This window comes from Python bivittatus, unplaced genomic scaffold, assembly GCF_059951505.1.
Source record: "Python bivittatus isolate LINGU-HERP-01145 unplaced genomic scaffold, Pbiv_v1 ctg000240_np1212, whole genome shotgun sequence".
Lineage (NCBI taxonomy): Eukaryota > Metazoa > Chordata > Lepidosauria > Squamata > Pythonidae > Python > Python bivittatus.
This window is the reverse complement of record NW_028277051.1, coordinates 239,154-262,416: the sequence shown is the minus strand read 5'-3', so window position 1 is coordinate 262,416 and position 23,263 is coordinate 239,154. Positions and strand designations below refer to the sequence as shown.

Here is a 23,263-nt window from a genome sequence, read left to right as displayed (position 1 = left end):
CCTTTTTGCCACAAGCCGAACCGATGCGTGTGCACACAGTGACAACCGTAAACAAACTTTAGTGAACATCGATCTTTGGCCCTGCCCGGCGGGCAGAGGGGAAGTCCTCGACCTGAAGGCGACCGAGGAGAGGAGCCTGAGGGCAAAGCTGCTGCCCAGGGCTGGAACAGCCCTACGGAGTCCGCGCAGGAATGGCGCCGGGGCTGCGCGCGGCCGATGCGACCCCACAGCAGAGGCCAGGCTCGCTCCGCATCGCTGACGCGCGCTCCCCGTGAGCGCGGCTAGACTGGTTTTACAGAGAAACAGTTCGTGGTTTTCTGGGCGGCGGGGGGAAGGGCCAGCTCGCTCGCTGTTCTGGCCCTCGGCCTCCGGTTTCGCGTCCAGAGTCTCCGGGGAGCGCGAGCGAGCGAGCGAGCGGGCGGGCGGGCGGGCGGGCGGGCTGGGACGCTCCTCCGGTCTCGCTTCGCAAACCTTGGGAGAACGCGGGGGCCGCTGGGGCGGGAAAGCGCCCCGCAGCACGAAACGGGGGTCGTCTTCTTCGGGGCCAGGGGGCTAGGCCGGCCCAGGCTGCGACGGCTCGCGCTTGGGCCCTGCGGGTGGTGCGAATCCAGCCCACGCAGCAGCCTCGCCGGGGGCCTCCTTAGTCGATCGCTGCTCGCCGCCGCGTGTGAATGTGGACACGCGGCCCTGCGGAATCCTCCAAGAGAGCCCGGGCCGCGCCGCCTGAAGCTCCCCCCGCGCGAGCAGCCCAGCCGAAAGGGGGGTAGGGCTCGCGCTCAGGCTCTAACGGAGCCACGGGCCTCCCCGGCCGACGACGGAAGGACTTCGACCGCTTCCGAGGCGAAGGGAGAAAGCATTCGGAGCCGATGCTTATTGGTGACCCCCAGTCCCGGTCCCGCCTCCACATCCGGTTCCGGAGCCCTGCGCCTGCGCAGTCTTAGCGGGGATCGTGCAGAGCAGTGCTCGTCGCGGTGCCGCCATTATCGGAGTTTCGCGCGTCTGCAGCGAAGGAGAAGGGAGTCTCTGGTCGGAGCCAGCGAGTGCGGCGGTGGCCGGAGCCCCGCGTGGGGAAGACAGGTGCGGGAGCGCCCGGGATCTCTTTCCGCGCGCGCTCCGCTCGGCCCGGAGCAGCCTCGGCCTTTCCATCCCGCTTTGCCTGCGGGCGGGGGGGGGGCGGCGCCGGAGCAGGACGGTCCTCCCGTTCGAAGGGGCCGCGGAGGTCGTCCAGCCCGTCTCTCTGCTCGGCGCGGGCCCCCGATAACGGCTCCCGCCTCCTCGGGGCATCAGCCCCCGGCCCTGGTCCTGCCCGCTGCGGCTGCTCTCGCAGTCCCCCTCCGTCGTCTTTTCCGCGGGCTGCCCGTCCCTGGCCCTTTTCTCCCCCTGGAGCTGGAGCCACCGCCGCCTCCCATTGGTCGCTGCCCCCTTTGACCTGGCTCGTCGGTTCCCCGTTGAGCGTCTGCGTCCCGGTGACTTGGGCCTCGCTCAGCGTCCTGCGCTCTTCTTCTTGAAGAATAGGCCTCCCGTCGGTCTTCCCTGGTCAAGATTCAGTTTCTGACCCTTTGTTGTCCTCCCCGCTCTTCTCTGAACCTGTTCCTGTTTATCTGAAGCCTTTTTAAGACGCGGCTCCCGGAACTGGACATCTGACCAAGGCAGAATACTGTTTGGAGGTTATACTTCTGCTGATGCAGTTTAAAACGGCATTTGTCTTCTTGGCAGCCGCATCGCGTTGCAGTCTGCATCAACCGCTGTCCCAAAATTACTAAGCCAGGTATCCTCAGTCCCACGGCACTGCATTTGGTTTGCACTTCTCCCTGTTAATTTTCATTCTGTTACTTTCGGCTCACTTTCAGTGCATCAAGATTGTGTTGAATTTTATTTCTGTATTCAAGGATGTTAGCTGTTGGAGCCCTTTTTGCACTGTCTGAAAAGCTGATAGTTATTTCTTTCAACTCTTAATCCAAATCATTAATAAAATAATTAAGGTCCTAGAACTAATTCTTATGGTGCCCCATTCAGTGCCTTTATTCAGTTTGATGAGGACCCGCTGAGCATTCGGTCATCCAACCTACAAGTAATTTGTTTGCTAATCTGCATCTCATGGGGTATTAGATGTTTTCTGCAAGCAAACATATGTAACAGCATTCCTACAATCCTAGGGATAAAATTAGTCTGACACAATGTATTCTTAGTGAATATATGCTGATTTCTGTTAATTGTTGCATTGTTTTCAAAGTGCTTGTGGGTCTGTCCCTTTCTGATTTGCTCTAGAATCTTCCCAGATAGTGTCTTCCCCTTTTCAAATAAAAGAACAATGTTTGCTCTTCTCCAGTCATCTGGCACACACCAGTTCTCAGGATTTCTCAAAGCTCAAATGTGGGTTCAGCCAGACTATCAGCCATTTCTTTCAGTACCCCTGGGGTACCTGTTTGTACTATTCCTGTGTCTCCTGGTCCTCTTCATGTTCAGAAGTGTTCGTTACACATTTTGGATAGCTACGTGGCCTTCCCCCATTTCTTTTTCTCCTCATTGGCATTATCTGCAGTTGTGCTTTTAAAATCAAGAATTCCAGGATTATATCGCCAGGGTTCCCCCAGTGTTCTTACCACTACAAGTTCCTCTACTTCCTATGGAGCCAAGTCTCAAGATCCAACTTGAAATCAGGGTCTCAGCCTGCTTTTCCCATTTCTGCTAGGGATGATACAAGGCCTTGGGCCTCAATGCCTGTTTGGGGTACAGAAGCAGGGATGCCAAAGAAGGGCCTGTGATTGAATTGTGGGGTGGGCAGGGTGGAAGGGCTCCAACGAAAGCCATAAACCTTTGGCGCCCCCTTCCAGGGTACTTGCAGTTTTTATAAGAGAGCTGCTGCTTTGCATGGCTTTGGTAACAGATTGTTAAGGAGCAACCAGCTAGCCATCAAACTGGCCTGGAGATGCTCTTGCAAGCCTGAGCAGATCCATCTCCCATTCGCTTTTCACGAGGTCTGTTTTTGTCCTCCTGCATCCTGTGCTTTTTCTGTATAGAGAATGATGTGGAGAGAAGCAGGTCAAGAACCTAGAAAAATTATCCCTAATCCGCAGGGATTGTTCCAAACGTGTTAGTTTTTACCTGTTATTTCAGCCTTGTAGCTACCCTTCTGGACATTTCTGTGCTCATTTTCATTTTTCTAATTTGTATTTCCCCATGCAAATTAGCAGTGCAAAACTGCTACTTGCTTTTTAAGATTCTTTTTAAGATGCTACTGTGGTTTTTAAGATTCTGCTGGTAGAAACTGGAAGTCATCCTGAGGTTTGAGATGAAGTATAATGAGCAGGTAGGTGGTGATCAGCTGTAAATAAGAAAAATAAATGTTTCCTGTGAAGCTCTGCAGGTGAATTTGGCTCTGTGTTGGGACTGCAGGGTCAGTGGTAGTCATTTTTCTTTGTAGTTAGTCTACACTTTTATAAAATATTATTTAGTCCCCTAGAGATACTTTCTAGATTAAGCCACCAATTTGCTGCTGCTTCCTGTTTCTTCTGCTTCTCCAGGAGTTCATGTGCTTAGGAGAGCAGGAAGGTGTATTGTATCGCCTAAGAGGAAACATGGAGCCGGTAGAAAAAGGGGTCTGCCTCTGCCTCTCTCTTAGTCAGAGATGGTCTCTCTTCTTTTTCCCAGCTTGCATTCCTCACCATGGCAGGAGTGTTCCCTTTCCGCGGACCTTGCCCCCCCATGCCTACGCCCTTGACTCCACTGCCTGATTACATGTCGGAAGAGAAATTGCAGGAGAAAGGTATGATTGTGGCACATGTGGGCGCCTGAGGGGAAGAGGCTTTGTCCCAGTTGCTCTCTGCTGGAGGTGGGTGGGGGGATCCCAGGGGCTGAGTGAAGAGGCTTTCATGCGGGGGAGGGGGCTTTCTCCTTGCAGCCCGCAAATGGCAGCAGTTGCAGGCCAAGCGCTATGCTGAGAAGAGGAAGTTTGGCTTTGTGGATGCCCAAAAGGAGGACATGCCACCTGAACATGTGAGGAAAATCATCCGTGATCACGGGGACATGACCAACAGGAAATTCCGTCATGACAAGCGAGTGTATTTGGGGTGAGAATTGGAAAAAATGCTGCTGCTTGCTTGAACTGGGGTGTTGGGCAATTGCGGAAGCTACTTTTTCACTGAGAAAAAGCCTGATGTGAGGCTTGGCTGAGTTTGTGCACTTCTCAGCTCCAACATGCATATTTTCATTGAGAAGATCTCAGACTGTGTTTGCTTGATGCTGTCCAGTAGATGTTTTGGGTGGTCAAAGGTTGAGTGTTCTGGTTCAGTTTGCAGCAGTTTGAACCCCAGAAGACTCCTTGTATTTCTTGGTTTGGCATTTTGTTAAGTCTCTTAAAATGCACTGATCTGGATGCTGCATTGACAGAGCTAGAGGAGGAAGAGGTAGGGCATGTTAGTCACATCACTTCAGATTCCTTTTGGGGTATGTAGCCTGAGGGGGTTTGCACCTGGCCCTGGGCAGAGTCCCAAAAGGACAGACTACGTAGCTGGAGGATTCCGTTGGGGTCTTCACTCACAGGAATCTCCTGCTGCAATAGCCAGCAGTACTTTTCACTAACTTATTCAAATGGGACATCAAGATGGATGTCAGCCTTTGAGGTAGGCCAAGAAACAGAAGCAGCAGAGAATCTAGGAACGTGCTTTATTGTTGTAGGGTAGAATAACAGAACCTCAGAGTTCTCTCTGCCCCATCTTATACCAAACCAAATTGAGACGGGGTTGTTTTGAGTTTCTTTCTCAGGCTGTCCACTTTCCCAGGACAGAGTTGCCTTTTCCTTTAGCAGTTCATTGCTCTCTTCCCCCTTTCCAAGGCCAGGTTTACATTCTCTCCCACCAGGCTAGACTGAAGGGCCTTTGTAGGTTTTTGTGCTTGTTTCTTGCAGTGAAATTCCTGAGTATTTTGAGAATTACACTCCGGTAGCTGAGCAGACCTTTCCTGCCAGCCCTTCCCTGCGTTGTAATGGCTGTGCTGACCGGCCAACGTGACGTGATGACTCGGCCTAACACTAGGATGGGTATAATGTGCTTCACCTCTTTCCCTCCCTCCCCCCTCCCTCCCTCTCAGGGCCCTGAAGTACATGCCTCATGCAGTTCTGAAGCTCCTGGAGAACATGCCAATGCCCTGGGAGCAGATCCGTGATGTGCCTGTCCTATACCACATCACCGGAGCCATTTCCTTTGTGAACGAGATCCCGTGGGTGATTGAGCCGGTGTACATCGCCCAGTGGGGGTAAGAGAGCCTCCCCAGCTGGCCCTTGGGGGCAGAAGCCCGGGATTGGCCTTGGACCATGGCTGATGCTTCGAATTTCATTTATTCCAAGGTCCATGTGGATCATGATGAGACGGGAGAAGAGGGACCGGCGGCACTTCAAGCGAATGCGCTTCCCGCCCTTTGATGATGAAGAGCCACCCCTTGACTATGCAGACAACATCCTGGATGTGGAGCCCCTGGAAGCCATCCAGTTGGAGCTGGATCCTGAGGAAGATGCTCCTGTCTTGGACTGGTTCTACGATCACCAGCCCCTGAAAGACAACCGCAAGTGGGTATCCTTAGTAGTTCTCTTCTTGGACAGGGGATAAGAAATGGTGCCAAGTCCCCTCCCCCCGCCCCAGACCAGAGAACTGATGAGGCACCAGCTCCCAGGCCTGAGGTAGGGGCTGGATCCTGGAGCAGGGCATGTGTCTCCCTTTGCTGGGTCAGCAGAAAGGTTCCAGGTGCCTCCTGCTTCAAGGAGAGAGACCATTTTCTGTCGCTGCAGTTAATGCTCTGATCCTGTGGGGAGTCCAGAAAAGCTGCAGAAGTAACCTGAGGACCCTAAGTTCTTGCGTGCAGAACAAAGTGTTTGTATAAAAAGGCAGTTGCTAAAAGCAGCCTGACAGGGACCTCGGTGACATCACACTCTCTTCTGGACTGCAGGTATGTCAACGGTTCCACCTACCAGCGATGGCAGTTCACCCTCCCCATGATGTCCACACTCTACCGCCTGGCCAACCAGCTTCTCACAGACCTTGTTGACGACAACTACTTTTACCTCTTTGACCTGAAGGCCTTCTTTACCTCCAAGGCTCTCAACATGGCCATCCCGGGGGGGCCCAAGTTTGAGCCCCTGGTTCGAGACATCAACCTGCAGTAAGTTGCGGAGACTTTGCCTTGAAGGCTGCGGGGGGTATGGGGGAATGCAAGATTGTTAGGGGTCTGTGGGAGGAGCAGAGGGCTTGCTTGCAGGGCCTCCTTGCATTGCATCCAAGTGGCTGAGTTGTCATAACACTCATTGGGCCATCCCAGGCATTGTTATTGCAGTTATTGGTTTGAGAAGGTTGTGGTACTTGTGAGCACGGCTGTTGGGTCTTGCTGACTCAGCTTGAAGGTTTAAGGTGGTGTGTGGGCCCAGCAGTCGTGTGAGCGGATCTTTTAATTTCTGCTGGGGTGGGGAGGCAGCCTGGGACCGTAGAGCCCAGTCTGCCCTCTCAGGCCAGCTCTCCAAGCAGCCCCTCCAACAGCGACTCTTCCTCTTGTCACTTCAAAGGGACGAGGACTGGAATGAATTCAATGACATCAACAAAATTATCATCCGGCAACCTATCCGGACTGAGTACAAGATTGCCTTCCCGTACCTCTACAACAACCTTCCCCATCATGTCCACCTCACTTGGTGAGATTTTGTGGGCTGGCTGATCTGAGCTGAGGCTGGCGGGGGAGAGAAGAAAGGGCAGGGAAGTGTGCTGCGGTTCACGGTTGGCCCTTGGCACCCTGGATGCTGCACTCCACCAAATGGGTGGACCTTTGGACAAGAACCCAAGAGATTCAATTGAAATTAAATACAGTTAAAGCGATGGCAGCATCTGGAGGACCTATTTGGCAGGGGCAGGAGGTGCATCCTTGGTCTAACAGCATTATATCCTCTGCAGGTATCATACCCCCAATGTGGTCTTCATCAAAACTGAGGATCCAGACCTGCCAGCTTTCTACTTTGATCCTCTCATTAATCCCATTTCACACAGACATTCAGTTAAGGTGAGTTCATTTGGTGGTTCCTGAATAAATGAGCAACAGACCTGCATTTTTGCTTCTGCCCATTTCCATCCCTAAAAGGTCCCCGGAGTATCTTCGGGTAGAAATGAAAATATAGCATACCGTAAAAGCAGTAACGACTTCAAGAAACAGTTTTGTTTCAGCAAATATAAGAGCCACCAAGAGACTAAAACAAACTAATAGGGGGCAGAAATAAGGGGGAAAATGCTACTTTTGATAACATCCCAAAGAATAGGAATCAGTCTGTCAAAAGAACAAGCGGTTGCTTGCAGGGAGCGCTCTACCCTGTCTGTGGCTTTCACTTGACCATCTGTAGGAACTTAGGAAAATGAAGGGTGGGTACTGGAGGCTCTTTACGTGCAAACGTCACAGTGGCTGGGATCCTCCAGCTCCGCGAGCACCGTCCAGTCCTCGAGAACTGTCCCAGCAAAGGGCCTGACTGTCTGCCCCAGCAGAGGAGAGGTTTGCTTCCTTGGCGGCCTCAGAGGTGGGTTTGGAGTCCTCTTTGGGAGGAGAGCGCTGACCGTCTGTCTGATCCTCCCAGAGCCAGGAGCCGCTCCCCGATGACGACGAAGAGTTTGAGCTGCCGGAGTTTGTGGAGCCATTCCTCAAGGAGACCCCTCTTTACACGGACAACACGGCCAACGGCATTGCCCTGCTGTGGGCACCACGGCCCTTCAACCTGCGCTCCGGCCGGACCCGTCGAGCCCTTGACATACCGCTTGTCAAGAACTGGTAAGGATAGCAGAGCCCGAGGTCGCCCAATTGTCTCCCTGCAGCCGAAAGCGCTTTTAAACCCATTTTCCTTCTGAAGGACCTTTGCAAGGTCTGTTCCTCACCTCCCACCTTGGACAAATCTGTTCTTGCCAGTTGGGGTTCTGCTCTAATTCTGCGCATGCTGAGGACTTTGGTGTTTCTCCCTTGGCTGCCAGGTACCGAGAGCACTGCCCCGCCGGGCAGCCTGTGAAAGTGCGGGTTTCCTACCAGAAGCTTCTGAAGTACTATGTCTTAAACGCACTCAAGCACAGGCCCCCCAAGGCACAAAAGAAGAGGTGGGTAGCCCTCTTCCGCCTCCCCTCCTGTGGGTGCTTTGCCTCCCTTTGGAGAAGGGCCGTAAACGCGGGGGTGGCCAGGGCATCTTCTGCCCCTTGGCGGTACCGGGCAACCCTGAAAGAGCCCGGCCAGTCTGGTGCGTTCAGGCAGCCCTTTCTCTCCTGCCTCTAGGTACCTCTTCCGCTCCTTTAAGGCGACTAAGTTCTTCCAGTCCACCAAGCTGGACTGGGTGGAGGTGGGGCTCCAGGTCTGCCGCCAGGGCTACAACATGCTCAACCTCCTGATCCACCGCAAGAACCTCAACTACCTCCACCTGGACTACAACTTCAACCTGAAACCCGTCAAGACCCTCACCACCAAGGTGCCCGCTGCTCCCCCCCCCCGCCTTGCCAGCAGCCCAATGCTGGTTCGTCACGGCACAGTGGTGGGCATCCCCCGTTCCCGTCAGCCGCGCCGTCGGAGGAATTGACTGGGGCTGGCCCTGTGGGGGGGTCCCACCCGCCGCCGCCGCCGCCGCCCTCCTCCTCCTCCTCCTCCTCCTCCTCCTCCTCAAGGACTGCCCTCTCGCTCGATAGGAAAGGAAGAAATCCCGCTTTGGCAACGCCTTCCACCTGTGCCGCGAGGTGCTGCGCCTGACCAAACTGGTGGTGGACAGCCACGTCCAGTACAGGCTAGGAAACGTGGATGCGTTCCAGGTGGGTGGCGCCGTCCTGCTGCGGGAGAGCTGGGAGGCTCGGGAGGCCCTGCGACTCACTGCTGTTCCTCTCCGCAGCTGGCAGACGGCCTCCAGTACATTTTTGCCCACGTCGGGCAGCTGACGGGGATGTACCGGTACAAATACAAGCTGATGCGGCAGATCCGGATGTGCAAAGACCTCAAGCACCTCATTTATTACCGCTTCAACACGGTGAGTGCAGCTGAGGGCTTTGGGAGCAGCTGAGCTGGAGGGCTGGGACCTGTTTGTTTATGCGATTTATTCTGCACTGCAAACCCAAGATCCTCGCTGGTTTACAGGAAATAAACCACATTCTGTAACAGATTAACAGTACTTAAGTACAGAACCCTAAATCGGAAGGCCATAGTGCAGTCATGCCCCCGGAACAGCGCCATTTGCAGTAATTTCCAGCAGGCCAACCTGCGTTCAAGCGGGAGGCCGTCCCAACATATGGGCACTGCAGCAGGGCCTCCGTGAATCTCATGGATGGGGGTGCGAGCAGCAGTAGGTCAGGTGGGTCAGTTCCCGTTCAGACAGTCCTGAAGGTACTGGGCGCCACGCCATGTCACGTGGCTCCCATGAAACCTGCAGGCCAGTATGCCAGTTCAGCTTTTCCTTTCCTTGTCTAGGGGCCGGTGGGGAAGGGCCCCGGCTGTGGTTTCTGGGCTCCGGGCTGGCGCGTGTGGCTCTTCTTCATGAGAGGTATTACGCCTCTGCTGGAGCGATGGCTGGGCAACCTCCTGGCCAGGCAGTTTGAAGGTAAGCAGAGCCCTGTCTTGTACAAGGCTGGCTTGAATGGGGCCATTCAGGCCTCCTTAAGCAGCACTCCACAGCTAAATGCCCGATCCTGTGGCAAACGAGAGGCGGTCGTCAGCTGAATGCTCTGCTGGTGAATCTTGGTATAACGTTGGGTCCTCTTTGTAATCCCGTGTTGTTTTTTCCCCCGGGATGATTTCCTGAAGTTTTATTAACCCTCCAGAGGCACCTTTTGTCCTGTGTGGATAGTTAAGAAACAAGATTAGAAGAAACAAGCCCAGCACTTAATTGAACGTAAATTAAGCCAAGGCAGATGGACTGATGGGGGGGGAGTCTGTTCTGGATGACATTGCTCTTCTCAGAAAGAACGGGTCACAGTTTGGCCGTGCTGCTTGGCATCCAGCTGCCACGGGATTGGCACAATGGTGGCTAGTGCACCACCCGTGGCTCTTCTTCAGCTGGTCAGAACGACCAGCAGGCATCCACGTCTTGGTGACATCCAGTCTCGACCACTGCAGTGCACTTCTTCTGGTTCTGCTCTGGCGGTGTGAGGAAATTGCAACTGCTGCAAACCACGGCAACTAGCTTTTTGGTCAGGGACCCCAGCGTGCCTGCCTTAATCTGAATTGGCTTCAGTTGGAGTAGCCTGTTAACCCAATTAATCATTTCATTTCACCATTAAAAGTCAATCAGTCAGCATAGCAGTGAAAGGGCTGCAGTGGGTCACTCTTCAGGCAGCAGAACTCTTAGAGGTCCTGAATGCCTTCATGGCTGTTCAGAAATCTAGAGAGGAGCTCACTTGTTCCAGAGGAAGGGGGCCATACCTGAGAAGGTTTGAGTATGGGGTCCCTGAAGATGGCACTCCTCAGAGTGGGGGCCCTCAGCAAGCACGCAGATTCAGCTTGGAGAAGCCGGAGATATCCAGGATCTGAGCCGTGCAGAGCTTTCACAGTGATGGCCAGCACTCAGAATTGTGCTGGAAGCTTGGTGGCAATCCATGCAGCCCCCAGAGTAGCGGTGTTATGCGGGTGGACCTTGGTTCTTCCATGAGGATTCAGACTGCTACATGCTGAACCAGCTGTAGCTTTCTGATACTTTTGGAGGCGGCCCCATTTAGGCCGAGTTGCAGTAGCCCCTCCACGCGGCAGCAAGAGCACAAGTGACCGAAAGCGAAGCTTCCTCTTCCAGAAATGGCTACAGCTGGCACACAAAATGTAATTGGGTGAGGACCCTCCTGGCCACAGCCTCCACCCTTTGTTCAAGCAGCAGCTGTGACTCTAGGAGAATCCCCCGATGGCAAACCAGCTACATCTGGGGGGAGCACAGCTCCAATGAGAGTCAGAGAGGGATTAGCTCTGCAAACAGTTGGCTTCCAAATGCATGGGCTAGGCCTGTTTCTCCCCCTCCAAATCCTCACCACTCCCAGCACCAGGTCACGTGCTCTGTTGCATCTCCTGCCCGGCCTGGGGTAGAGGTCTGTAACTGGCCTCAGGATAGTGCTGCGGCCTGACCCCAAGCTAGTGGGTGATCTCTCCCAGTGGAGTTAAGCAACAGAAGAGAGGACCAGAACCTTTGGCTCCCTCTAATAGCCCCGATCTCTCCCCTCCCACTGCCATCACTGGAACTGGCCACTCAGGAAAGAGGAGAGCCCCTGAAGCAGAGGTAGAGGGCCCCTACTCTCAGCCTTCACTGTTGTCCTGGATGGGTGGCACGGTTAGCGGTGTCGAAAGCCATCCACAAGACCAGCCAGTGCAACTGGGCATGAAACCTGACTGGATAAGGGACTCTCTCTAGCTGTGGTCCAAAATAAATTCTGATTCACCTGGACGAGTCAGTGCACTTCTTGTCCGTTTTCCCTGCTTCTTCTGTGCTGCAATTGATAACTTTTCCTCAGAGAATCAAAGTCCTTCCCAATCAACCTAGAAAAGCTGAGAGGACTTTTGGAGCTTTCCTGTCCCCCTGGGGAGATCCAGCAGCCTGCTGGAAGGTCCAAGGAGTGGCCCTGCCGGTGAACCGCTTTTCCTCTTTCCTTCCAGGCCGCCACTCAAAGGGTGTGGCCAAGACTGTCACCAAGCAGCGGGTGGAGTCACACTTTGACCTGGAGCTGCGTGCTGCAGTGATGCACGATATCCTGGACATGATGCCCGAGGGGATCAAGCAGAACAAGGCCCGGACCATCCTGCAGCACCTGAGCGAAGCCTGGCGATGCTGGAAGGCCAATATCCCTTGGAAGGCAAGTGCCCGGAGGTCCCCGCGGCCCCCTCACCGTGAAGTCAGCCTTTCCACCATGAGGTCAGCTTCTCCCTTTGCCTCCCTTCCCACTGCCAGGTACCGGGGCTGCCAACTCCTATTGAGAACATGATCTTGCGGTACGTGAAGGCCAAAGCAGACTGGTGGACCAACACAGCGCACTACAACCGGGAGCGCATCCGCCGCGGTGCCACCGTGGACAAGACCGTCTGCAAGAAGAACCTGGGCCGCCTGACTCGGCTGTACCTGAAGGCTGAGCAGGAGAGGCAGCACAATTACCTGAAGGTGAGCCTCTCCTGGGCCCGTCTGCGGGTGGTCCACAGCGTTGGCTTGCTGCGGGCGGTCCAGTGTTGACCTTGCTGTGGTCTGTCTGCAGGATGGTCCGTACATCACTGCGGAGGAGGCTGTCGCCGTTTACACCACCACGGTGCATTGGCTGGAGAGCCGGCGTTTCTCGCCCATCCCTTTCCCTCCCCTCTCCTACAAGCACGACACCAAGCTCCTGATCTTGGCCTTGGAGAGGCTGAAAGAAGCTTACAGGTAGGCTGATGGGGGGGAGGGTGGATGGGTGATGGGGAGGTCTAGGACTCTCAAGATCGAACAGACAATGCAGCACCCAACCGCTTTTATTAAAAAAAATTGTAACGTTTCAGGATAGAAGAATATTAGTTTCAGCCAAGCAAGGCTAACTATGGAAGTAGCATTCAGGTGAAGTGTTCGGAAGATCTTCAGAAGACAGTGGGATATGGCGAATGGACGTATGGCCCTTATTTGCTCTGCACTACAGAGGTTAACTTCTGGCTGGGAACAGTCATGCCTCTGCTGCTGTATTGGTGTACAGCTAGTATTAAATTTCCACGTAATCAAGGGCTTTTGTTAGAATTTACCCAGCAACCTATTACGGTTAGCAAATGGTGGATCTTTTCTTTAGATTTTCTTCTCCCTCAGGAAACATGCACCAGGTAGATTCTCCCTTTCAGGGTTATCTCCTCCTCTGTGCATAGCCATCCCTATGCTGACTCCTGTTTAGTAATCTTCCATCACCCAGGACTTGCGTATCTTCAGTACCCTGAAACTGCCTAAATTCAGTTTGGTTTGCTAGCCATCTTTTCCCTGTCCCTTCTTGCCAACTCCTTAGCCCGTTTCAAATTCCTCTTCCCTCTCATGAGAGACTGTATGTGTGAAAAGGCCTTATTTCTTTTTATCCCAGCTGTTTTCCGTGCTGAGCTTATCAGCTGTAACTACGCTCTTTATGTCTGGGAGATCATGTGGCAGATGGCACACTGTGTTTACCTGCCTAATTCTGTCACATCTGACTTGGCTTCCCAGAGCTCTCTTTCAATGGGTCCTCTTGGAAGGGCCATCTAAGAGCTGTTCTCCCAAACTGTACTTCCTTCCTCCAGCGTGAAATCTCGTCTGAACCAGTCCCAGCGGGAGGAGTTAGGCCTCATTGAGCAGGCGTACGATAACCCTCACGAGGCCCTTTCCCGCATCAAGCGACATTTGCTGACCCAGCGAGCCTTCAAGGAGGTGAGCCTTGGCAAGGAAGAGAGTGCAGTTTTGGGGTCATCGGGGGTTTCGCATCCTTTGCCACAGTGCATGATTGCACGGAAGGGACTGTTTCCTAATGTGAGAGTGCCCTGACCAGCATTTTCCTTGGCCAGGTGGGCATTGAGTTTATGGACCTCTACAGCCACCTGGTCCCTGTCTATGACGTGGAGCCTCTGGAGAAGATTACAGATGCCTATCTGGACCAATACCTGTGGTATGAGGCCGACAAGAGGCGTCTCTTCCCTCCGTGGATCAAACCAGCTGACACAGAGCCCCCTCCGTTGCTAGTATACAAGTGGTGCCAGGGTGAGTCTGGGCATAGGGTCTCACTGGTAAAATCATCCATTCTCCTCTAACACTGGGTGACCTGCCCCGAGACAGCAATGGGTGTTTGTGTTGGCTGTGTGGTTCTGGGGGGAAGAAGGGATCGGGATGGTCCGGGCCAGGAACTTCCAATCATTCCAGGAAGGCTGAGAGGAACACGACTGGCCGCCCGGGCCTCTGGCTCCTCGCTGTAGGATGCAAAGGGTGCTTCCTTTCTTGCCATCTTCCTTACGCTTTCTGATGGCTTTCAGGCATTAACAACCTGCAAGATGTGTGGGAGACCAGCGAAGGGGAATGCAACGTCATGCTCGAGTCCCGCTTTGAGAAGATGTATGAGAAGATCGACTTGACGCTGCTCAACAGACTGCTGCGCCTCATTGTCGACCACAACATCGCTGACTACATGACAGCCAAGAACAACGTGGTCATCAATTACAAGGTAGGCCGAGCAGGCTTCTCTGCTCCTCGCATGGGTATGACCCCAGAGGCAGTCTTGACCCTCTTCTCCTGCATCCACCCAGGACATGAATCACACCAACTCCTACGGGATCATCCGGGGCCTGCAGTTTGCCTCCTTCATTGTCCAGTATTATGGCCTCGTGATGGACCTGCTGGTGCTTGGCCTGCACCGGGCCAGCGAGATGGCTGGGCCCCCCCAGATGCCCAATGATTTCCTCAGCTTCCAAGACCTTGCCACAGAGGTGGCCCACCCGATCCGCCTCTTCTGCAGATACATCGACCGCATCCACATCTTTTTCAGGTACCAGGCGGGGGGCGGATTCCTTTTGGTTGCCTGGTAGGAAAGGGGGATGGCAGCGCTGTGGTGGAGGCCCCTGCTCTGCACTTTCCACGAGCTGGGTGCTGGTGGCCACAGGGTGGCCCTTGTTGGGAGGGAGCAGGAGCCAGAGGCGGGGGGTTCCGAGAGGCGCTGCAGCCTTGCTCTGTTCGCTGTGACCCTCCTGTCCGGCAGGCTGCTTTTGCTGTCTGGGTTGCTGGTTCTCCCAGTGCTAGGCTGGGCAGCGCTGGCATTCAGGCAGCTGGGACCTCACAGGCTCCAGGGTGGAGGTGTAGTCCTGCCCGGGCCCCAGCGTGTGGACAGGGTTGAAGCCCCTGGGCTGCCTTTCTGCAGGTTCACCGCGGATGAGGCCAGGGACCTGATCCAGCGCTACCTCACCGAGCACCCTGATCCAAACAACGAGAACATTGTTGGCTATAACAACAAGAAGTGCTGGCCCCGTGATGCTCGCATGCGCCTCATGAAGCATGACGTCAACCTGTGAGTGTGCGGCTGGTGGGATGGCTGCCACCCTGTCTTCCTCTGGGTTCGAGGGGCGGAGGCCGGAGGGCCAGCCCCGTCGGCTCAACGCTTCTCCCTCGCAGGGGCCGCGCTGTGTTCTGGGACATCAAGAATCGGCTGCCTCGCTCTGTCACCACAGTACAGTGGGAGAACAGCTTCGTGTCGGTGTACAGCAAGGACAACCCCAACCTCCTCTTCAACATGTGCGGCTTTGAGTGTCGCATCCTGCCCAAGTGTCGGACCAGCTACGAAGAGTTCACCCACAAGGATGGCGTGTGGAATTTGCAGAACGAGGTGGGGGTTCCTCTGGGGCGAGCTTGCTTATGAAGGGCTGGCAAAGCGTCCTGCCCACTCAGTCAGTCTCTGCGGTCTCTGCTCTCGTAGGTGACAAAGGAACGCACAGCCCAGTGTTTCTTGCGAGTGGACGATGAGTCGATGCAAAGGTTCCACAACCGCGTCAGGCAGATCCTGATGGCCTCGGGATCCACCACCTTCACAAAGGCAAGGAGGCTGGGGGAGAAGGTCTCGATGCAGGCCCTTCTTTGCCAGCATCGGGAGCGCCTGAGGTATCGTCCTCCTTTTCTGTTTGCAGATTGTGAACAAGTGGAACACAGCCCTGATTGGCCTGATGACCTACTTCCGAGAGGCTGTGGTGAACACCCAGGAGCTGCTGGACTTGCTGGTCAAGTGCGAGAACAAGATCCAGACTCGGATCAAGATCGGCCTGAACTCCAAGATGCCCAGCCGCTTCCCACCTGTTGTCTTCTATACCCCCAAGGAGCTGGGAGGGCTGGGCATGCTGTCCATGGGCCACGTCCTGATCCCTCAGTCTGACCTCAGGTGAGGCAGTTGCTCCACCTGCAGAGAAGGACCTTGCCAGCTGAGCAAGTCTCTTCAGGTTGATCGCTAAGCAATCTGTGTATTCCTTAGGTGGTCCAAGCAAACTGACGTAGGCATCACTCACTTCCGGTCTGGGATGAGCCACGAGGAGGACCAGCTGATCCCCAATCTGTACCGATATATCCAGCCATGGGAGAGTGAATTCATCGACTCCCAGCGGGTGTGGGCTGAATACGCCCTCAAACGTCAGGAGGCCATTGCTCAGAACAGGTGGGTTTGGGGCAGGAGGCAGTCTCTTGGGCTGATGCAGAAGGGGCCCCCTGGCCAGACTTGCCCAGAAGGAGAAAGTAGCTCTTGAATTAATCCATTTTCTTCTCAGCACAATACAGGAACTAGAAGCATACTGAACAGGCTGGGTCTGTAAATCACGCTAGGCCTCAGAAAAAGTTGACCCAGGTTAAAAGGACTGAACTTAGTATCCTGTCTGATGGTGGGCCTTTCCTGGGCCTGGTTAGGCATATTGTGCAAATCAATCAGCCTTTGGTTCAGCCAGTCTCATTCATTCTCCCTGTTCCAGGCGTCTGACTCTGGAGGACTTGGAGGACTCGTGGGACAGAGGCATTCCACGTATCAACACCCTCTTCCAAAAGGACCGGCACACTCTTGCCTATGACAAGGGTTGGAGAGTCAGGACTGATTTCAAGCAGTACCAGGTCTGAGGCCGCACTCTGAAGCACATTTATTTATTTAAGCAATTTATATGGCCACCCAACTCACTCACGGTGATTCCAGGAGACTTACAGAAATAAAAACCCAAAATACAAAACCCACTACACCCCCCCACCCCCCTGGCGACAACAACACATTTACACTTGATGGGCTCCGTATCAACCTGGGATCCCCAGGCCTGCTGGTAAAACCATGTCTTCAGGGCCTTTTGAAAAAGTATCAAAGTGGGGCCATCATCCCTTTTACTGGAAGAGGCTTGTGCTGTTGCTGGTCACAAAGGTTCCGGGGCTACCAGTGCTGCGCCCCCTTCCAAGAATGAGCCTATCCCATTCTCTCTTCCCTCCCCAGGTGCTGAAGCAGAACCCATTCTGGTGGACACATCAACGCCACGATGGGAAGCTATGGAATCTGAACAACTACCGCACAGATATGATCCAGGCACTTGGTGGAGTGGAGGGCATCCTGGAGCACACGCTGTTCAAGGGCACCTACTTCCCCACCTGGGAAGGTCTCTTTTGGTAAGAAATGCCAAGTGCCTTAGCCTTCAGGGAGAGAAGGCCTCTCTGCACTTCAGGCATGACTTGTCCTTGTGTCCCGTCTGTTCAGGGAAAAAGCCAGTGGCTTTGAAGAGTCCATGAAGTGGAAGAAGCTGACCAACGCCCAGCGCTCGGGTCTCAACCAGATCCCCAACCGAAGGTTCACCCTGTGGTGGTCTCCCACCATCAACAGGGCCAACGTGAGTTGTGTTCCCATCAAGTGCAACGGGGCTCCTTCTGGCCTGAGCTAGCTTATCCTCCCCAGAATTTTGGGGGTCAGTGGGAAGATGGCCTCTGCCTTTCCACACTTTGCCTTCTGGGCTAGGGGTTTGTGAGGCAAGGTGCCGGTCCTCATTTGATGGACGTTCTTGCCCTCTCTTCTGGCAGGTGTATGTGGGCTTCCAGGTGCAGCTGGACCTGACTGGCATCTTTATGCATGGCAAAATTCCCACATTGAAGATCTCCCTGATTCAGATCTTCCGGGCTCACTTGTGGCAAAAAATCCACGAAAGCATTGTCATGGACCTGTGCCAGGTAAAGGCGGAGAGGGCCCAGTCTTGGCCCTATGCTTTCCCCACATCCCAGCTCTGGAGCCTCCAAGCAGATAAGCCCAGATGGCCGAGCTCCCCCTGCTCAGTCTTCTCTAGCATGATGGCCTCTCAGCCAAGCAGCATTGTTGGTCTCCAGGTGAAGCCTCCTCTTCCCTAGGATCTCAGGTCCCCTTCCCCAAGAGGATCTTCTCACTGTAAGGAATGCCCCATTCGACAAGAGAAACTCCCGTGACATGTGTGGTTCACAAAAGAGGTTTACTCGAGCGTAACGCAACAGTTACAAGCAAAGCCAGGACTGGCTTGGCACATCTTCCCATACAATTTATAGTTGTCCCAATCCCCCGCTAGCCCCATTGCGGATTACAGATTGCCCACTGTAATCCCCCCTTTTACTCTAATGTCAGGTTCAGCCCAGTTCTGTTGTTCTTTGATTGTTGTTAGCCGCTGGCGGGGTCATTGCCTTCGTTGGGTCTTTGCGCAAAGCCAGGGAACTGATTGCTCTTCCTAGCACCCGTGGCCATCCAGTAAAGCGGCGCCAGCTGGCCCATTCATTAGTTTGCGGTTTCGCACTTCCTCTTCTGCGCTAGCGCTCGAGCGGTAAAACTGACTAAAGCGCAGCTGGGCAAGTTCCTAGCCGTGCTGCGCTGGCTGAACCTGACGCTCACTTGCTCTCAACTTCTCCCTCCTCTCAAAATTCTGTTGGCTCCCAGGTGTTTGACCAGGAGCTGGATGCCTTGGAGATTGAGACAGTGCAGAAGGAGACAATCCATCCCAGGAAATCGTACAAGATGAACTCGTCCTGCGCAGACATCCTCCTCTTTGCCTCTTACAAGTGGAACGTCTCCCGGCCCTCCCTGCTGGCAGACTCTAAGTAAGCTCACTGCTTCTGGAAGCGGAGCTTGGAGCTGATCTCCAGCCCCCTCTGCCTGCTTCCTGCATGCTGATGGCCTCCTGTTCTTCCTCCTCTTCTGCTGCTCAGGGATGTGATGGACAGTACCACCACCCAGAAGTATTGGATTGACATCCAACTGCGTTGGGGAGACTATGATTCACATGACATTGAGCGTTATGCCCGGGCAAAGTTCCTGGACTACACAACTGACAATATGAGTATTTACCCCTCCCCTACTGGGGTCCTCATTGCCATTGACCTGGCCTACAACTTGCACAGGTAAGGAGGAGCTCTGGGAATTGCACTGGTCCAGAGATCTGGCAGACTCGGTGGATCAGTCAGAGTTGGCCGCAGAATTCAGGATGTGACATAGTTGAACTGTTTGAGCTCATTTGAAAGAGCCAGGTTCTCTTGGGAAGGGGGTCTTGCCTTCCATGACTCATACTGTTCTCTTTCCCCTCCCTTCCTCCCAGCGCCTATGGAAATTGGTTCCCCGGAAGCAAGCCACTGATCCAACAGGCCATGGCCAAGATTATGAAAGCAAACCCAGCCTTGTATGTGCTGAGGGAGCGGATTCGCAAGGGGTTGCAGCTCTACTCCTCAGAGCCCACCGAGCCCTACCTCTCCTCACAGAACTACGGGGAGCTCTTCTCCAACCAGATCATATGGTTTGTGGATGACACCAACGTTTACAGGGTCACCATCCACAAGGTGAGGGAACTGCTTGCTTGGTGACAGGAGGATACAGAGCGCTGCTGTGGGCTATCTCCTCCTGGTACATTGAGGGCGGGGGTTGGGCTGGGCACCTCCTGATCTGCAGTTCCTTTTAGACCTTTGAAGGAAACTTGACGACGAAGCCAATCAATGGGGCCATCTTCATCTTCAACCCTCGGACTGGGCAGCTCTTCTTGAAGATCATCCATACTTCTGTGTGGGCTGGACAAAAGCGCTTGGGTCAGGTGAGGTTTGGACTAGCTCCCTGGCCACCTGTTCTCTTGGAGGGGGGAGGCAGGCCTCCTTGACCCCTTCTAGGCCTTGTTCATTAACTTGCAGTTGCTTCCTCCTTTTCCAGTTGGCTAAGTGGAAGACTGCAGAGGAGGTGGCGGCTCTGATCCGGTCACTGCCTGTAGAGGAGCAGCCCAAGCAGATTATTGTCACCCGGAAGGGCATGTTGGACCCCTTGGAGGTAGGCTGAGGGGGGATGCAACGCCGGAAGAGAGGAGAGGAAGCCTCTTGTAGCCTGAGCTGTCACTGCTGTGTTAGGAGGACGGGAGGCACAGCATAGGGCCACAGCCTGGCGCTCCCGTCAGCGACAGGCAGGATGCCTTGGGCCATTGGGTTGCCTAATCACCCCCTCCCCCACGCGGCCTTTGCTCTCCTTACAGGTGCACTTGCTGGATTTCCCCAACATTGTGATCAAGGGCTCAGAGCTGCAGCTGCCCTTCCAGGCCTGTCTGAAGGTGGAGAAATTTGGGGACCTCATCTTGAAGGCGACAGAACCGCAGATGGTTCTCTTCAACCTTTATGACGACTGGTTGAAGACCATTTCTTCCTACACGGTACAGGGCCTGTGGTTCCCCGTGGTGCTGTTGTGCAGGCCCGGGCACGCTCGAGGTGCCGTGTGCCTCTGAAAGAAAAGCAGCTTTCTGGTGGGCATGTTACGCTAATCGTGCTTTCTCTCCTTCCAGGCCTTCTCTCGCCTGATCCTCATCCTGCGGGCCTTGCACGTGAACAACGATCGAGCCAAAGTCATCTTGAAGCCCGACAAGACTACAATCACAGAGCCTCACCACATCTGGCCTACCTTGACAGACGAGGAGTGGATCAAAGTGGAAGTGCAGCTGAAGGACTTGATCTTGGCTGACTACGGCAAGAAGAACAAGTACGTTGCTGAGTGGGCGCCTTGGCGTCCCTTCCCCTTGTGCCGCAGAGTTAAATGGATGAGGTTCCTGCTCTGCCTGGCAGGTCGGGGACAGAAGAATCTGTACAGCACTTCCAGCCCCTGAAGTCTTAAAGGCTCCTGTCTGCACACCCTCACCTTTCCTGCCCACTCTTTGCTAGCGTGAACGTGGCTTCCTTGACCCAGTCGGAGATCCGGGACATCATCCTTGGCATGGAGATCTCAGCTCCCTCCCAGCAGCGGCAGCAGATTGCTGAGATCGAGAAGCAGACCAAGGAACAGTCCCAGCTGACAGCCACCCAGACGCGGACAGTCAACAAGCATGGCGATGAGATCATCACCTCCACCACCAGCAACTACGAGACGCAGACCTTCTCCTCCAAGACGGAGTGGCGTGTCAGGTGGGCAGCAGGGGCCCAGAGGGTTTGGGCTGAGCTGGCAGGGAGGGCAGGGGAGGACCCGGTCTTGGCACACGCAGTCACAGCCTTCGCTTCCTCTTCCAGGGCCATCTCTGCTGCCAACCTCCACTTGCGCACAAACCACATCTACGTCTCCTCGGATGACATCAAAGAGACCGGCTACACCTACATCCTGCCCAAGAACGTCCTGAAGAAGTTCATTTGCATTTCGGACCTGCGAGCTCAGGTGCCCCTCCTCACAATGCCAGCCCAGCTGCTCTTGGCAAGGGGTTCTCGACTGGCTGCCACCATGTTTCCCTCCTCCGAACCATCCCCGACCATCCCCTATTTCTGTCCCTCATGTGTTTTTGGTATGCCGGTTGTGGGCTCAATTCTAGCTGTTGTAGTTTGCTCTTCATAAAATGCTATTTTTGTACCACGTTTTCTAGTTTCCTCCAAAAAAAGAAAGTCCTAGAATGGGTATTTCAAAAGGCTGGCTCAGGGAGAACAAAGCCAGAACAACAACTCAAGAACTTGCTGCACATTCTTCAACAGAGCAGGCGCCTGGCGGCGTTACAAGAGTGTCCCGCTCTGTCCCTTAGGACCATCCCACGAGTTTGGCCAGCCCAGCTTCTCTCCCTCTTTCAAGCTTCTCTTTGCAAAGACACTCGCCTGCGAGTTGCCCCGGGTGAACCTGCCTCTCTCTCCCCGCAGATTGCAGGGTACCTCTATGGGGTGAGTCCCCCAGACAACCCTCAGGTGAAGGAGATCCGGTGTATTGTGATGGTGCCTCAGTGGGGAACCCATCAGACGGTCCACCTCCCTGGCCAGCTGCCGCAGCATGAGTACCTCAAGGTAAATCTCTTTGGAGTGCCCCAAATTGGGGGGGGGGGGGCGGCTCTACTGTGTTTTGTTTCTGAGGAGGAGGTGGTTGGGGCTCTTCTTGACATCGCTTGACTTGGCACCTCAGAAAAACAGCTACGGTCCCTGGACTTTCTTCTTCCCAAAATGTAGGAAATGGAGCCCCTGGGATGGATTCACACACAGCCAAATGAGTCTCCCCAGCTCTCTCCGCAAGATGTCACCACCCACGCCAAAGTCATGGCCGAGAACCCCTCCTGGGATGGGGAGAAGACCATCATCATAACCTGCAGGTCAGTCCGAGACGCTGTTCTGCGAGGGGTGGGGGTTTGGGGCAGCGAGTAGCTGACCGGCCACCCTTCACTGCCACGGCTTCTCCTCTTGCAGTTTCACTCCCGGCTCCTGCACCCTAACGGCCTATAAGTTGACCCCCAGTGGCTACGAGTGGGGCAGGCAGAACACGGACAAAGGCAACAACCCCAAGGGCTACCTGCCCTCCCACTACGAGAGGGTGCAGATGTTGCTGTCCGACCGCTTCCTCGGCTTCTTCATGGTGCCAGCGCAGGGCTCCTGGAATTACAACTTCATGGGTGAGTTGGAGAAATGGGGATCCTCCGTCCCTTCCTGCCCCCGTGGCCGCCCTTTGTTGGCCAGCCTGCCCGCCCTCCCGCTTTCGGCCTTTCCCCGTGGGTCCTTCAAACTGGGAGTTGCAGCCTGCTGTCCCCCTTGGTGGCTGGCCAAGGAATGGCAGGAGGAGGCTCGGAAGTGGTGCGGGCACCCTCCAGCCCCCCCCGCATTCCATTTTCCGCTGCCCCCGTGCTCGCATAGGCCTTTTGCTCAGAAGCCGGGAGGGGTGCCCTGCTGCTGCCCCCTTTTGAGAGCGTCCCTGGCCATTCCAGGCTCTGGAGCAGGACTGCTTCTCTGTTACAGGCGTTCGCCATGATCCCAACATGAAATACGAGTTACAGCTGGCAAACCCAAAGGAGTTTTACCACGAGGTCCATCGCCCCTCTCACTTCCTCAACTTTGCCCTCCTGCAGGAGGGGGAGGTGTATTCCGCGGATCGGGAGGACCTCTACGCCTAGGAGGGCAGGAGCTGGCCAAGCCGAATTCCCGAGGGAGGGAGCCTTCAGCGTCCGCACTTCCTCCCCCTCCCTGCCTGAATCTCCGCATTTCATTGGGCTTGCGCGTGATGTGTTTCTGTATAGTGTCAGCATCCCCCTGTGGTTTCAGTTGTTTAATAAAATTTTGTATAAAGGTGTCTGTTGCATAATCTCTCAAAATCCCAACAACTCAATTTCGAGGGATGGTAGAAAATGGGGGGGGCACCTGGGTGGAGTTCCCTAGTTCCCAATGGGTCCCTTCACGGTTGGTTCGTGAACGGTGCCCTGCTCTCTTCTCAGAGGAAAGGAGGGTGGGGGCTGCTTAGACTGATGCTGGCCAAAGGGGATCCTGCAGACTTTCTAGCCGCTGAGCGGAGCCGCGCGGACAGCTCCGGAGGGAACGGAGCCGTTTGTCGGCGGCAAGGCAAGGCAAGGCGCGGTCTGTGTTGAC

At 54.7% G+C, this 23,263-nt stretch overlaps 1 protein-coding gene across 2 annotated transcripts; it reads left to right on the top strand.

Moving 5' to 3' along the window:
* Positions 1–921: 921 nt before the first annotated feature.
* On the top strand, positions 922–22,970 carry PRPF8 (pre-mRNA processing factor 8). 2 transcript variants are annotated; one of them, XM_088138630.1, is made up of 44 exons: positions 922–1,077; positions 1,608–1,768; positions 3,652–3,766; positions 3,902–4,070; positions 5,089–5,253; positions 5,345–5,563; positions 5,941–6,153; positions 6,551–6,676; positions 6,933–7,038; positions 7,601–7,791; positions 7,989–8,108; positions 8,281–8,470; positions 8,685–8,804; positions 8,882–9,016; positions 9,454–9,583; positions 11,617–11,813; positions 11,909–12,115; positions 12,207–12,370; positions 13,234–13,360; positions 13,495–13,687; positions 13,957–14,144; positions 14,227–14,465; positions 14,835–14,981; positions 15,086–15,296; positions 15,387–15,503; positions 15,595–15,842; positions 15,933–16,112; positions 16,420–16,555; positions 16,920–17,089; positions 17,178–17,307; positions 17,495–17,641; positions 18,369–18,529; positions 18,638–18,829; positions 19,024–19,261; positions 19,381–19,509; positions 19,623–19,736; positions 19,936–20,109; positions 20,239–20,432; positions 20,612–20,851; positions 20,954–21,095; positions 21,563–21,703; positions 21,863–22,002; positions 22,097–22,299; positions 22,640–22,970. In XM_088138630.1, the coding sequence occupies exons 3-44, from the start codon at positions 3,667–3,669 to the stop codon at positions 22,792–22,794; spliced, it is 7,008 nt and encodes a 2,335-aa protein (XP_087994756.1). In that variant the 5' UTR covers positions 922–1,077; positions 1,608–1,768; positions 3,652–3,666; the 3' UTR covers positions 22,795–22,970. The 2 variants fall into 2 exon arrangements, with proteins under 2 accessions (XP_087994756.1, XP_087994755.1); XM_088138629.1 differs by lacking the exon at positions 1,608–1,768 and having other exon boundaries at positions 923–1,077.
* Positions 22,971–23,263: the final 293 nt, after the last annotated feature.